Source organism: Rhamphochromis sp. 'chilingali' (assembly GCF_963969265.1).
Source record: "Rhamphochromis sp. 'chilingali' genome assembly, chromosome: 2".
In the NCBI taxonomy this organism is placed as follows: domain Eukaryota; kingdom Metazoa; phylum Chordata; class Actinopteri; order Cichliformes; family Cichlidae; genus Rhamphochromis; species Rhamphochromis sp. 'chilingali'.
The window spans coordinates 2,214,125-2,228,242 of record NC_137930.1 but is presented as its reverse complement, the minus strand read 5'-3'; the positions used below and the strand labels follow the sequence as shown (position 1 = coordinate 2,228,242).

Genomic DNA, 14,118 nt, shown 5'->3' with positions numbered 1-14,118 from the left:
GATGAACTCGCAGTCCCAGAGTGTGAGGCTGAAATCATCGCCACCCAACGGTGGTGTTTAGATTTGATTTGTCAGACCTGTGGAAGACATCGTCCTCCTGCACAGCGTACAGTCCTCCTTCCAGCAGCTTCTTGGCTCCAAGCTTCTTCTCTGCGTAGTACGAAGCCATCTCAGAGGCCATTTTCTCAAAGCCCCCGTCCTCCTCCTCGACGATACGGCCGTAGAAGACTGACGCTGTCTTTATGTAGAGCGGTACAACCTCGGATACACAGAGTCACATCCACTGTTTGTGTTGTTTTAAGTACAATCAGTGATCGTTAAACAAATATCAGGGTTTCATCCAAGAACTCCACTACTGAGCCAATGTAATATCCTGACAGCTGCACCATGATTCACAACATCACTCTGAGAACAGAAGCATCATCCTCACTTCTATGACTCCAGATGCCGGCAGTTTGGACTGATCCAGCTGTGAGACGAAGCGGTGGCGTTCAGGACAAATGCCATTGTTTCTGCAGGGGAAAGCACACAGAATAACATACAAGTCATTTTCTCTTTACTGTCTGAAACTCATGATGTTATAGACAACGCAAGCAACAATATGGCTAATTAAAAAAAAAGGGTAGGTAAAAATCTGATTGGCAAAAGAACCCAGCATGAGAAAGATGGCTGCCAGTAAGTCATCCATGTGACAGACAAACTTATCTGCAGACTAAAGAATAAGGCCCGGACCAGTGAACAAGACTGAAACCACAGAGTCGTGTATAATCTGGAGACCTGCACACGCCAAAACTCTTCAGGTATCTGCAGAGGGGGCGGTCTGTTTTCTGGTCCTCGCGTGCCATTTGTACCCCCTGTGCGAAGGTCAGCAGCTCGGGGGGCAGCAGGGCATTTGCCCTTTCCAGGTAGCGCAGAATCCCAATGACGTGGCGGGCGTTCCTTTCTGAGATCAGCAGCACCGACCTGGTGACGGCTGAGCTGCTCCTCGTTTGATCCTGAGGAGAAAAATTAAAAAGTCATCCAGGACCTCAAACATTGACGGTTAACATCTGCTTACGTTTCTTAATACTGAGCACTTTATTAAGAACACCAAAATACATATGGCCTCCCTTTGCTCTGAAAGCCATATTTTCCACACAGCTCCACTGTCAGCCCCAGAGAATGGTAGGGTGGTGTTCAGGGTCTTAATCTCCTGAACTCTGCTGCACCAGCTTGTTTCATTTACAGTCTGATCACTTTGGAATATGAGTATTTTGGAGGCCTTGCTGACGGCTGGGCTCATTGTCAAGCTCCTCTTGAGGTTCTTTAGGTTTTGCAGAGACGAGATGATCACTAAACTTTTAATTCTGGGTCAGATCAGAGCACAGCGGCAGAAGAAATATAGACAACCACAGTTTTTCTGTTTGGATGTTTGTGTGAGCATACACTTGTTCTGTAGCTGCAGGACCCTGTGTTACCTGAATAAGCAGGTGTACAGGTGTTCCTAATAAAGTGCATCCGCCACTCGTTCTTACTCGTTTTGAGAAGTTCCTGAAGTTTTCAGCCATGCAGAAGAGTCGGCTGCCAAAGAGCTTAGGAGAGGAGGGGAAACTGTAATGGACGATGCAGGTCGCATCTCTGATATCCAGACCCTTGAGACAATCGTCGGTGGTTACTAGAGGTCAAAGGTCAAACAAGAAAAAGAAATGACAACTGCACGGCTCACGTTCAGGTTCATGTAATCAGGTTAACGGTCACCATCAAAACAAATTGAGAACTATTTTCAGTTACCGAGAATAACGTGAGTGCCGGGGCCGATGTCCTTCTTCCACTGCTCGAGCACAAAGTCCATGTCGTGAGTTAACCCCTCGTGGATCTTGAGGCAGAAAACTGACCTGGTGCTCACAGCCTGACGGAAGAAAAGGTCAGGAGGGCAGATTTAAATTAAAATTATTACTTTTAGTTTGATCAATTGCACACAGTTGAGTGCCACAGAGAACTGGAGCTGTTTTTAAAAGGTGAAGATTATAAAACATCAGTGTGTGTGAGTGAAGCAGGTTTATGTGTCTAGTGTTTTGTTTGTAGAGTATATTATTGTATTACTACGGGGCGACCGTGGTTCAGGGGGTTGGGAAGCTCATCTGTAACCGGACGGTCGCCGGTTCGATCCCCTGTCTCTGTCCTGGTCGTTGTGTCCTTGGGCAAGACACTTTATCCTACCGCCTACTGGTGTTGGCCAGAGGGGCCGATGGCGCGATATGGCGGCCTCGTCAGTCTGCCCCAGGGCAGCTGTGGCTACAACCGTAGCTGCCTCCACCAGTGTGTGAATGTGAGAGTGAATGAATAGTGGCATTGTAAAGCGCTTTGGGTGCCTTGAAAAGTGCTATATAAATTCAATCCATTATTATTATTGAAGCAGTAAGGATTGACTTGTTATTTTACGGCACTGGATATCTGTGTTTCACTGCATACATTTATATGAGATCATTGTGTTTGAGAGACAGGATGAAGTCGATATCTTCCTGTCCTGACTTTATGACAAAATATATACTTGGATGTAAAAAGCAGCCCGCGTGTCACCTTGAACACATCTTCGACCTCCTGAAAGGAGTTTGCTACGATCAGCGTCTTCTGGCCGACGTCGGGGCTGAAGCCAAGCGTTCCCAACAGGACTGAGATCTTACTGATATCCAGAGTCATGAGGATGACCTGCAGGGGGAACAAAACACAAGCCAGTAGAGACTTCCGCTTAATGTACTGTGCGATTATTTCAGTTGCGTTATTCAGCTCCTGATCAAACTGTATGACTGAATCGTAGGTAGAGCTGGGCCATATCATACTGTTCACGGTAATACCGGTACAATGCTAGACAACGATAAGAAAATGAAATCTCGCGATATAATATGGGTAAAACGCGCAACGCATAAAACGTGCCTTTGTTTTCATACACACATGGCAGAAAAAGCATGGCGGTAACGGAGAATGAGAAAGGCGGATCGTTGAGTGAAACAGATGAACCAGAACTGGTTTGTAAAAATGGTGCCACTTCAGTGATGTGAAACTGGTTTGGTGTTTGTCCGTCAGATACACAACAAAGCACTTTTTTTTTGTAGAACATGCAAGCGGCCGTTATTGCCGTATCTGTCGGACTGAGGTGCTCATAAATCTGCGAGTAATCTGGGTCCTAAACTCTGTCCACTTCAGGTCCCAAAGTCAAACGAACACTGCAGCATCACTGAGAGTTAAAAACTGTCTAAATTCTTTCATCTTTAATAAAATGATCAGCGTTCTGCTCTACCAGGTGTAACTATGAAGTTTAACATCCAGGCATCCATGAAAACAGAATTTATTACATTTAACGGAGTTAGAAGTTAGCAGGAAGTTAGCTCGCTAGCTTCCACCTAAAGATGATGTAGCATGTTCTGACTGAGAGATTTCTGAAATAAATTCAAACGTACAGCTCTGCTATCACTTCCAACATGAATGAAGACTGAAAACTAAACAGCAGTGACGTTTGTAGGGTTACTGAAGTTGGGCTAGCTGGTATATAATGATGTGCTACGTGACCGCTAGCGACACAGCTATGTTAGCATAATATAAACAAGCTAACTTTTTTCCACTCGATAAAAGTTACCGTGAGGGTTCCTGATAGTCAGGGACAAATGCAATCGCATGGCAGGATGCTGTGAACGGATCAAACTTCAGTCAGGAGAACAACTGAGATAATCCATCCACAACACAAGGTTAGTCATTAATATACTGCAACAACATGGGAATAGAGCAGCTGTGATAGAATACAGCATTAATGAATCAATGGTACAGAAGTGGAGGAAGCAAGAAGAATGAGTTGAATAAAGTTAGATTTATCTGACTGCTTTGTTTTGCTTAATGTGTCTTATATTCCCGTGCACCTTATGGTCTGAAAAATCCGTATTTGACTTTTTTATTTGGCACACTGCAGTTTAATGCTGCAAAGCACCTCTTTTTAACTTCAGTGGATATTATACATGGTTATGCTCAGGATATGTCAGCCCATTTCTACTGGAAATGTTTTTTGGTTAAACTTTCAGCAAGGATTTTGCATTTTCACTGTTAAATGTTTATATAACTTTAATGCACATAAAAACAGCTGCTTGTTTAAGTGAAAAAATTTTTTTGCGCTAGTAAAGTTGTGCAGTTGTATTTTGTCTCACATCAGTTACAGGGAGTGCAGAATTATTAGGCAAATGAGTATTTTGTCCACATCATCCTCTTCATGCATGTTGTCTTACTCCAAGCTGTATAGGCTCGAAAGCCTACTACCAATTAAGCATATTAGGTGATGTGCATCTCTGTAATGAGAAGGGGTGTGGTCTAATGACATCAACACCCTATATCAGGTGTGCATAATTATTAGGCAACGTCCTTTCCTTTGGCAAAATGGGTCGAAAGAAGGACTTGACAGGCTCAGAAAAGTCAAAAATAGTGAGATATCTTGCAGAGGGATGCAGCAGTCTCAAAATTGCAAAGCTTCTGAAGCGTGATCATCGAACAATCAAGCGTTTCATTCAAAATAGTCAACAGGGTCGCAAGAAGCGTGTGGAAAACCCAAGGCGCAAAATAACTGCCCATGAACTGAGAAAAGTCAAGCGTGCAGCTGCCAAGATGCCACTTGCCACCAGTTTGGCCATATTTCAGAGCTGCAACATCACTGGAGTGCCCAAAAGCACAAGGTGTGCAATACTCAGAGACATGGCCAAGGTAAGAAAGGCTGAAAGACGACCACCACTGAACAAGACACACAAGCTGAAACGTCAAGACTGGGCCAAGAAATATCTCAAGACTGGTTTTTCTAAGGTTTTATGGACTGATGAAATGAGAGTGAGTCTTGATGGGCCAGATGGATGGGCCCGTGGCTGGATTGGTAAAGGGCAGAGAGCTCCAGTCCGACTCAGACGCCAGCAAGGTGGAGGTGGAGTACTGGTTTGGGCTGGTATCATCAAAGATGAGCTTGTGGGGCCTTTTCGGGTTGAGGATGGAGTCAAGCTCAACTCCCAGTCCTACTGCCAGTTTCTGGAAGACACCTTCTTCAAGCAGTGGTACAGGAAGAAGTCTGCATCCTTCAAGAAAAACATGATTTTCATGCAGGACAATGCTCCATCACACGCGTCCAAGTACTCCACAGCGTGGCTGGCAAGAAAGGGTATAAAAGAAGAAAAACTAATGACATGGCCTCCTTGTTCACCTGATCTGAACCCCATTGAGAACCTGTGGTCCATCATCAAATGTGAGATTTAAAGGAGGGAAAACAGTACACCTCTCTGAACAGTGTCTGGGAGGCTGTGGTTGCTGCTGCACGCAATGTTGATGGTGAACAGATCAAAACACTGACAGGATCCATGGATGGCAGGCTTTTGAGTGTCCTTGCAAAGAAAGGTGGCTATATTGGTCGCTGATTTGTTTTTGTTTTGTTTTTGAATGTCAGAAATGTATATTTGTGAATGTGGAGATGTTATATTGGTTTCACTGGTAAAAAGAAATCATTGAAATGGGTATATATTTGTTTTTGATAAGTTGCCTAATAATTATGCACAGTAATAGTCACCTGCACACACAGATATCCCCCTAAAATAGCTAAAACTAAAAACAAACTAAAAACTACTTCCAAAAACATTCAGCTTTGATATTAATGAGTTTTTTGGGTTCATTGAGAACATGGTTGTTGTTCAATAATAAAATTATTCCTCAGAAATACAACTTGCCTAATAATTCTGCACTCCCTGTATATCATTATCGCAAATTTTCAAATATATATCGTGATAAATATTTTTGGCCATATCGCCCTGCTCTACTCGCAGGGGTTAGAAGTTTGTAGGTCACGATGCATGTTCTCGCACTATACGGCTCGATGTGACCCGAGTGCTCACACTGTGTCCAGATTTTAGCTTGGTAACATGAAGTGTTACCAAAACTTACATTATATGGCTAATATACAACACAAAATCAACAATACAACACACACCCACACACGATCCAACTCTTTTCACGGTTATTGTGGTCGTGATAATTTTGTCAGGCCACATCGAAAAGGCTCGGACGAGCTTGCCAAAGTTCTACAAGTTGTGGCTCCATCGCTTGTGTCCAGATCACACGCTGCACTGTGGCGTCGCTTCGTCTTTTTCACTGACATTTCTGTGTTTGCGCATCTACAGTATCAGAGGTTGCGCTAAATCGGCTTGTGACGCTGCTAAAAATGGTAATTGGCCTGTATTTCTATAGCGCTTTTACTAGCCCCCCCTAGGGACCCCAAAGCGCTTTACACACCCAGTCATCCACCCATTCACACACTGGTGGAGGCAGCTACAGTTGTAGCCACAGCTGCCCTGGGGCAGACTGTGTGATAGCCTCACGAGGGGTGACCAGGATTTTAAACAGGTTTGATGTTCTTGTAACCATACTATTGCTTATCAGGAGCTGGTCTTATTACCCCGTCTATACTACACGATGCACGACACGTGATTAAGGCGAAACTCGGGCCGATCCCTAAAACGGTAACACAACTAAAAAATCATCTTAAACTGGGCCAAAAATCACACAGTGTGTGCCCAGCTTCACACTGCACCCAGCTCCTTCCCCTTCACTCTTATTTTATGCAGATACTTAAAAAAAGGTAACTGAGACCACTGTTTAACCCCAATTTGAACAGGAAAGTTTTTACTGACCTGCTGAACGTTACCATAGAGAGCGGCTTCCTCAGGAACGCTTATGACGATGCTGGGGCATGGCATGTAAGTGGATAACAAACCCTCCATGTGATTTGTCCATCTTTTGGCTACAACAATCAGCTGTGGAGGACAGGAATCACTTTCCTTGTCAGAGGTGACCTGGAAGTGCTGCAAGATGGTCGTCATCTGACAGAAGAAACAAAAATATTTCAGGCTTGGTAAAATCCAACCATCAAACTCTTTGTAACTACAAACACCGTCTAACTACAAAATAGCAGTTTACTCTCTTAAAAATATTATCAATGGTAAAAAATACTTTTTTTTGGTTTAATGTAGCTAAAGAACACCAGGCCTGAAAATCTGTTGTTTCCAGTTTCAAAAGCCACTTTTGTGTCATGCTGTGTTGTACTTTCTACATTTGTGTTGCCACCTGTGTGACTGGCCGTGCAGACATGTTGCACCTGCTCTTGTTAACCTCAGCTCAAGCTGAGCTGTCCCTCTGATTTCTAATCCTGTCCGTTCTGCTCATTCCCATCAATAATGAGCACTTCCCGTCACTACAAAATACGACTTCACAAATAAAACAGAAGATCATATTTTTCCTTGAAACAAACACAGCTATCGGGGAATAACATTGATGTAACTGCAGCACATTCTAGTTTCAATATTAATTTCACCAGATGGATCGCAGAAGAGTTTCTCTGCTAACTGTCACGTAAAATAGCACTAGATGTAGTATTTTACAGAAACTGCATCAACCTGCACAGAGCAGGTGAGCTGGGCAGGAAGGGCCTGGAGAATCTAGCCTATTTTCAAAATAAAAGACTCTTATTCTGAAACACTCTCTGTTCGAAGGACACACAAACCTGAATCTTTGACAGAGATTCTGTTCATAGCTGTCATGGATAGAACATCCAGGGGTAGCCAGGGGGTGGAAAGCTTCTGCTTCAGGATCTCACTTCTGGGTTTTACAGATAGCATGGTTCGGTTGGCTTCATCAGCAGGTAGCCTCAGGCTCACACTGGAGCAGTTCACATCTGCGTGTGAATTAGCACCTCAAAGTCTGAGGCCGGAGCAGGACCATGGCCTCCGGGTCACAGACTAATTATATGCTTTAAGTCTCTTGGGGTTTTGTTCAGGAGTGAGGCAAGAGTGGAGCAGAAGAATCATTAGTGATGTAATCATTGGTTATTTTCCAACCCTTGCTTATGGTCACAAGCTCTCGGAGACGGTGGATACAAGCAGTGGAAATGAGGTCCTTTTAAGAGTGGCAGGATGAGGAGTTCAATGATTCCACATCGCCAGCTGAGCCAGCTGAGGGGGCTACAGAGCCTCTCCAGGATGTCCTGGGAACACTGAGTGAGCTGGAGGCTGGAGACCTGGGCTTCTCTGCCGAGGCTTCTGCCCCCACAATCAGTCTGCACGTCCTCTGTACCCCTGCACATTGTACTCTGCTTATCTTTTGGATTCAGGTTTGTAAGCTATTGCATTTTCTGGAAATAATTCTCTCTAACCCCTCTGATAAGTTTTATTACAGGTTACTATTTGAATTGATCCTATCTGATGCCCGTCAATGAAAACAGAACTAAAAACTGACGCGATGTGTGCACATTTACAGTTGTACATCATAAGTCATCACCTCATCTGGAGCCAGACTGAAGAGCTGGTCAGCTTCGTCCAGCACCAGGTGGCACAGCCGCAGGAAGAGGAAGCAGTGGCAGGACAGCAGACGGACCAGACTGAAAGGAGTGGTCACCAACAGCAGGCCTGGAATTAATCAGATTAGAAGATTCTGAATAGTTACTGATGTAAATCAATCATTTATCGACCACCTAGCAGACTGCGATGATGCTCGTTATGCTTAACTCACAGTTTTTGGGGATCTTGACACTCTTAGCCTCGTCCTTGTTGATGCCCAGCAGCACAGTTGTGGGGTAGAGCTTTTGGGAGACCTTACTCACCCCCAGGAGGTCATATACAGCTTGGACCTTCTCCCAACCGGGACACAGCAGCACAGCTATGGGCTACAAACATACGAATTGATAGTGACAAAAGCAGAATTCATCCATGCTTCCTGCCTCCTGTGTGTGCACTCACCCCTGAGCTGGAGGTGTGGGAAGTGAAGATGGAGTTCAGCATGATGTGGGTAAGGAGTGGGGTAAGGTAGCTGAGCGGCTGGTCTGCGCTGCTGGAGATAACAAGGGTATGGTATCCTCGAGCCACAGCTGGCCAGCTGTAACAGTCAGCTGGAGACAAGGTGCTGTACTGCTTCCGCTGCACCTGGAGACAAACGGTCACTGTGAGAGGAAACCACCAAAAAACCGCACTTCCTCTAATGCCCACTAGATGCTGTCTCAGTACTACGACTCAAAAAACACAGATGCTTCGTGAGCCGTGGTGTCTACGTCCACCTTTTCTACTGACTGTTTGAAACTCAGATGGAGGTTAAAGAGCGGCGAGGGACTGACACAAGAGAAGACTGAGCAGTCACATGAGAGCGCGGATGAAACGGATAGTTATCAAATAAGATCAGTAATACAGAAAGGGTTTTATTGCCAAATGTTGCACAGGTTTACAACATTAGGAAAACATACTGTAAGACAACACTTAAATAAAAATTAAAAGTGCTAAGTATATATATATGGTTCATGAGTCCAACAGCAGAGGGGAAGAAACTGTTCTCATGGCGAGAGGTTCTGGTGCGGATGGACCGGAGCCTCCTGCCTGAGGGGAGCAGATTAAACAGACTGTGTCCAGGGTGAGAAGGGTCAGCTGAGATCCGAGCTGCACGCCCCAGTGTCTTGGAGGCGTACAGGTCCTGCAGTCAATCATCTTCTCAGCAGAGCGCACAACACGCTGCAGTCTGTTTGTCCCTGATAGTGGCTCCAACGTACCACATGGTGATGGAGGAGGTGAAGATGGATTTGATGACTGCAGTGTAGAATTGCATCATCGTCCGTGTTGGCAGGTTGAGTTTCTTCAGCTGCCTCAGGAAGTACATCCTCTGCTGGGCTTTCAGCAGAGGATGAGTAATTAGCGGAGTAGTTACTTCCTAGCTGCTCTTTTTTATGGCTATAATTTAACTACTTCAGCTGTAGACACTGAAGGATTACAGTCTGTTGAGACCAAAGGCATGAGTGCGGATTCCTGTCCCTCTAATAACCTTTAGGTAAGCTGACATACACATAAACATCTACTTCCGTCCAGAGTTGCAGTAATTTTTCACCAAGAACTTGAATTGATGATTCAAGAGTCGAACTGTGTGAAGTCTTCCTGGGGCTTCGGTCTGACCTCTGTGGTGTTGGATGCATTTTTTGGACTTCCAGAACCATCTTCCACAGTTTGTATGAATGCTGGAAGCACCACCCCAGTTAAACCTGGACTCATGAGACCATCCAACCACCAAGTGCTTTTGTTACTATAACACAGCAGTTTAGTCTCAGTCCCAAGTCCTCTTCGCGTTGTACACATTTCACCAACATTTGTTATGTCAGATCACGATGATGACCACGTTTCTTCGTCAAAGATGATGGTTCACCTCTGTCCTCCCAGGTTTTAATATGCTGGACTCTTTTTTTTAACCCAGTTTCTGTACTTTCAGTTTCTCCCACATTATTTCTTTGCTTGATGAAGGACAATAATTTGATCCCAATTCGAGTAAAAGCTTCTCTTCTCCAGGACCATGTCTTCAAACACGGTAGGTTAAGAAATGAGAAGCTACTTACTGCTTCAGGGTTAAATAACCTGTTGCCAGTTGAAACCTACGAATCACTCTTACCTGTTTGCTTAGTTAAATCCAGGCGCTGATTTTTTTCGGCCAGGCTCTGATGCCTCGAGTCTCAGCATCGCTACGCTCACTGTCTGATCGCTCGGTCCTCATGGACAGCGACAGCGCCTCGTTGCGTTTTAAAATTATGGCGACAGCAGCACTCCCGTGTCCTATAAGGGAAGCTGATGCTCAAGTGCCTTAAACCTGCACTCGTGATCTTATGGTCTCACATGATAGTTTAAAATCTTACTGAATTTAAAATGTCCTTTATGTCAATCAGAGTCAAGTGTAAGCACACACTCGTCCTCAGATTCAACTTCAAATCAACCCCATGCTCAACGCTTTCATTGAAAAAACAATAAAAAAGTGCGGCAGTGTGTCCATCTTTTAAATACTCTAGATGAAGGAAATAATCAGTAAATTAACAACAACTTTATTTGTATTTCTGAACCATTTCTGAGAACATTTCAAATTTGAAATTGAATCTGATGCTGTGTTGTTAATAACGAAACCACTTTCACAACATTTACAATTACACCTGAATGTTCAGGTCACTAAACTCTCGTTTCCTAGCATGTTAAAGATCCTGATGACAAACTCAGGGCGTATTCTTGTTTACCCAGCAGAGGGTGTCTGCGATGGCGGGGTCATTCACACTGATCCACGGCTCTGCTGGGGAGGTAGCGTGCACCAGAATCCCACTCCGGCAGGGGTCGAGGGGAGAAACCTGAGACATCCAGGTGAAAGGACAAAGGAGGCTTTAAATAACATCATGAGCAGTGTTTGCATGAGTAACAACCAATAAATCTACAGGCTTTCATTTTCATATTTTCTAAGAGGTAAAATAATTATTTTTTAAATTTTATTTGCACTCTAACTAAATCAGAGTTGTCTGCGTAAACGTACCACAGCGTCTTGGGCGTCGGGATCGGGGTTCAGAGCCTGTGGATTCAACAACTCCAACAGGCTGCATCACAGACAGAACATGAAGAAACTACTTCAGTCGAACAGTCTGGACACAAATTACTGCCTGACATAGTACTACACTACACAGCCACTTCATTAGGTACACCTTGGTAGTGGCAGGTTGGAGCTGCTTTTGTCTTTAGAGCCGATTTCATTTTACATGGCTCAGATTCAACAAGCTTCTGCAAACACTCCTCAGAGATTTTGGTCCATGTTAACAGGACATCATCACACAGCTGTTGCGTGCTTCACCACGTCTCAAAGATGCTCTTTTGGAGTGAGATTTGGTGAATGTGGAGGCCGCTGAGATGATGCTGAGAGGATGCTACGCTGTGGTCATAAAGGGATGGACACGGTCAGCAACAACACTCGGCGTGGAGTTACAGGCAGGATGGATCCATGCTGTTATGTTGTTCATGCCAAACTTTGACCCTGAACCATTGCAGCAGATATAAAGATTCATCAGGTCGTACAGTGTTTTTCTATCTTTTATTGTCCACTTTTGGCGAGTCTGTGTAAACAGAAGCCTCAGTTTCTGCTGTGTAGCTCTTCTGCTTCAAGACAGAGATGCTCTTCTGCACACCTTGGTTGACTTGCTATTGGCCTTCCTATCAACTCGAAGCCGTTCTGCCCTTCTCTGACCTTAAACAAGGCATTTTCTCCCCAGAGAACTGCTGCTCACTAATCAGCCAATCACACGGGGCCTGATATTTGTTAACAAGCAGTTAGATACAGGTGTGTCTAATACAGTGGCCGGTGAGTGGATTTTACAAGCAAACTCAAAGAAATGATTAACACACCTTTTATCCAAGCCAGTAATTGTATTTTCATCATCAGGTGCAGTTAACACAATTTAAAAAATAAATAAAATTGAATTAAATGAAAAACATTTCATGTCTTTACTCAGTGTTTATGTCTTATGGGGATCGAGGAAAGCTCAAAGACAGGAGCAGTATGGTTAAAACACAGTGTGCAGGAGCTTCTATCCTGTAACGTGTTTCTATCAGGTTGACCTGTGTCGTTGCTTCCTGAGAGAGAAAAACTGCAGCTCACCGTGCACAGGCCCAGTCCTTCTCACTGCGCTGGGTCTCCTCTGCTGGAGCCGAGGCGACAGATGTGCTGGAGCTGCTGATTAAAAGAGAAAATCAGAAACACGTTTAAAGTGAAGACAAAGATGCTGAATGTGGAGAAAGCACACATTATTATTAATATTAATTAATCTCATCAGATTTTCCCGGGAATGTGGAACAGTCTACTGGAATTCTGTTTAGGTATAAAAGGATAAAGATGGAAGAACTACACAGAGAAGGAGCTGCACAAATGCCCGACATCACAGAAACACTAATTTTTACTCTGGTAGAATCTAAGAATATATTACGGGTGCAAAGATTCACGGTTCGATATTTTTTTCGATACAAATAAATGTTCATGCCTTTTTAATTTGTTATTTATTAAAGTTATAAAAGTACAGTTTTTAAATTTAATGTTGCTGAAACAAAAGTAATAAAAAAATTAATCTGATTGAGGAATCCCTCATCTTTGAAAAAGAGAGTTTATTACAGAGAAGTGGCTCTTTCAAAATAAAAGCTATACTATAGCTTCTTCTGGGCTATATTCTCAGCAGCATATTAAACATATCAGGTCCCCATAAGGAGAATCCTGTGCTAACGGCTGTCTAAATGACTCGGGTAAAGTTTGTAGCATGCGTGCTTGTTGCTTTTGTCTGCTTCCACTTGTCTTTGCACTAGGATGCTGTCGGAGTAAATGTGCAGTCATATTCGTTGTGTTCCCACTAGTGCTGTCAGCGTTAATCTGAAATGACGTTAACGCTACAACACGGCAAATCTCTGTTAACGCGCTACCGCGGATCGCCCCGTGCGTGGGGCTGGACGGCCAACACGTCGACAGTGCAGCCTAGGCAGAGTAGTCGAACGCAGATCCACTGAGCGCTCAACACAGACAGCATCGTCAGAAGGAAAGTTGATAAAATAAATTAAAAATGTTGTATTGTTCGATAAATATGCGTACCGAACCGAAAGCACTGTATCGAACGGTTCAATATCGATACGAGTATCGTTGCACCCCTAATATATATGTAAAATGCAGGTCCTGTTGTTGCACTCCAACATACCCCTAAGAGTACTTAGTATGACCATTTGGTTTGGTTTTTCCTCATGCAGAGTACTCTACCTTGCCTCTTCATCCACCAAAGATTCAGCCTGACAGCTCTGAAGATTCTCAGCTCCTGGTTTCTCACTGCTGGGACAGACTGCAGTCAGTGAGGGGAACCCAACAAATGAAGCAATCAGCTCAGATAAAGACTACTATCTGGGCTAATTTTTGTCTTTTACCTCATCAGATCCAACACCTCAGCTTCCTGCAGGGAAAACAAACCAAACAAGATTCTGGATTTTAGTTTCAGAAACATCACAGGATGGAACAGAGTTTAGTCACTAACAGCACCAAGTCTGTCCTGAGTCTGACCTCATAGCAGCCTGTTAAGGAATATATTCTAAAACACTTCTTCAGCAAAGAGAAACACACAGAACTCTTGCTAGCAAGGGCGGCCTCCGGACTGAGAGACTCGCCTAAGAAACTGCCCCTGTCTTTATTTTATACTTCAGTGAGTGAGTGTGTGTGTGTGTGTGTGTGTGTGTGTGTGTGTGTGTGTGTGTGGGGTCAGAGTGTGACCCCATAAAA

General features: G+C 44.1%; 1 protein-coding gene across 4 annotated transcripts in view; it reads right to left on the bottom strand.

Annotated features, from left to right (window-relative positions):
• The window catches only part of tdrd12 (tudor domain containing 12), a 34,940-nt gene that overhangs the window by 9,320 nt on the left and 11,502 nt on the right, over window positions 1-14,118 (bottom strand). For 2 of the 4 annotated variants that reach the window (XM_080876410.1, XM_080876413.1), the window contains exons 13-27: window positions 13,770-13,795; window positions 13,609-13,677; window positions 12,472-12,546; window positions 11,359-11,419; window positions 11,072-11,179; window positions 8,781-8,963; window positions 8,554-8,707; window positions 8,323-8,450; window positions 6,681-6,869; window positions 2,560-2,688; window positions 1,771-1,888; window positions 1,515-1,654; window positions 778-995; window positions 431-512; window positions 78-259 (exon numbers count right to left, since the gene is read on the bottom strand). In XM_080876410.1, coding sequence (XP_080732536.1) covers window positions 78-259; window positions 431-512; window positions 778-995; window positions 1,515-1,654; window positions 1,771-1,888; window positions 2,560-2,688; window positions 6,681-6,869; window positions 8,323-8,450; window positions 8,554-8,707; window positions 8,781-8,963; window positions 11,072-11,179; window positions 11,359-11,419; window positions 12,472-12,546; window positions 13,609-13,677; window positions 13,770-13,795 — 1,862 coding nt within the window. The remainder of the gene's footprint in view (window positions 1-77; window positions 260-430; window positions 513-777; window positions 996-1,514; window positions 1,655-1,770; window positions 1,889-2,559; window positions 2,689-6,680; window positions 6,870-8,322; window positions 8,451-8,553; window positions 8,708-8,780; window positions 8,964-11,071; window positions 11,180-11,358; window positions 11,420-12,471; window positions 12,547-13,608; window positions 13,678-13,769; window positions 13,796-14,118) is intronic. The other 2 variants (XM_080876411.1, XM_080876412.1) reach the window with 2 other exon arrangements.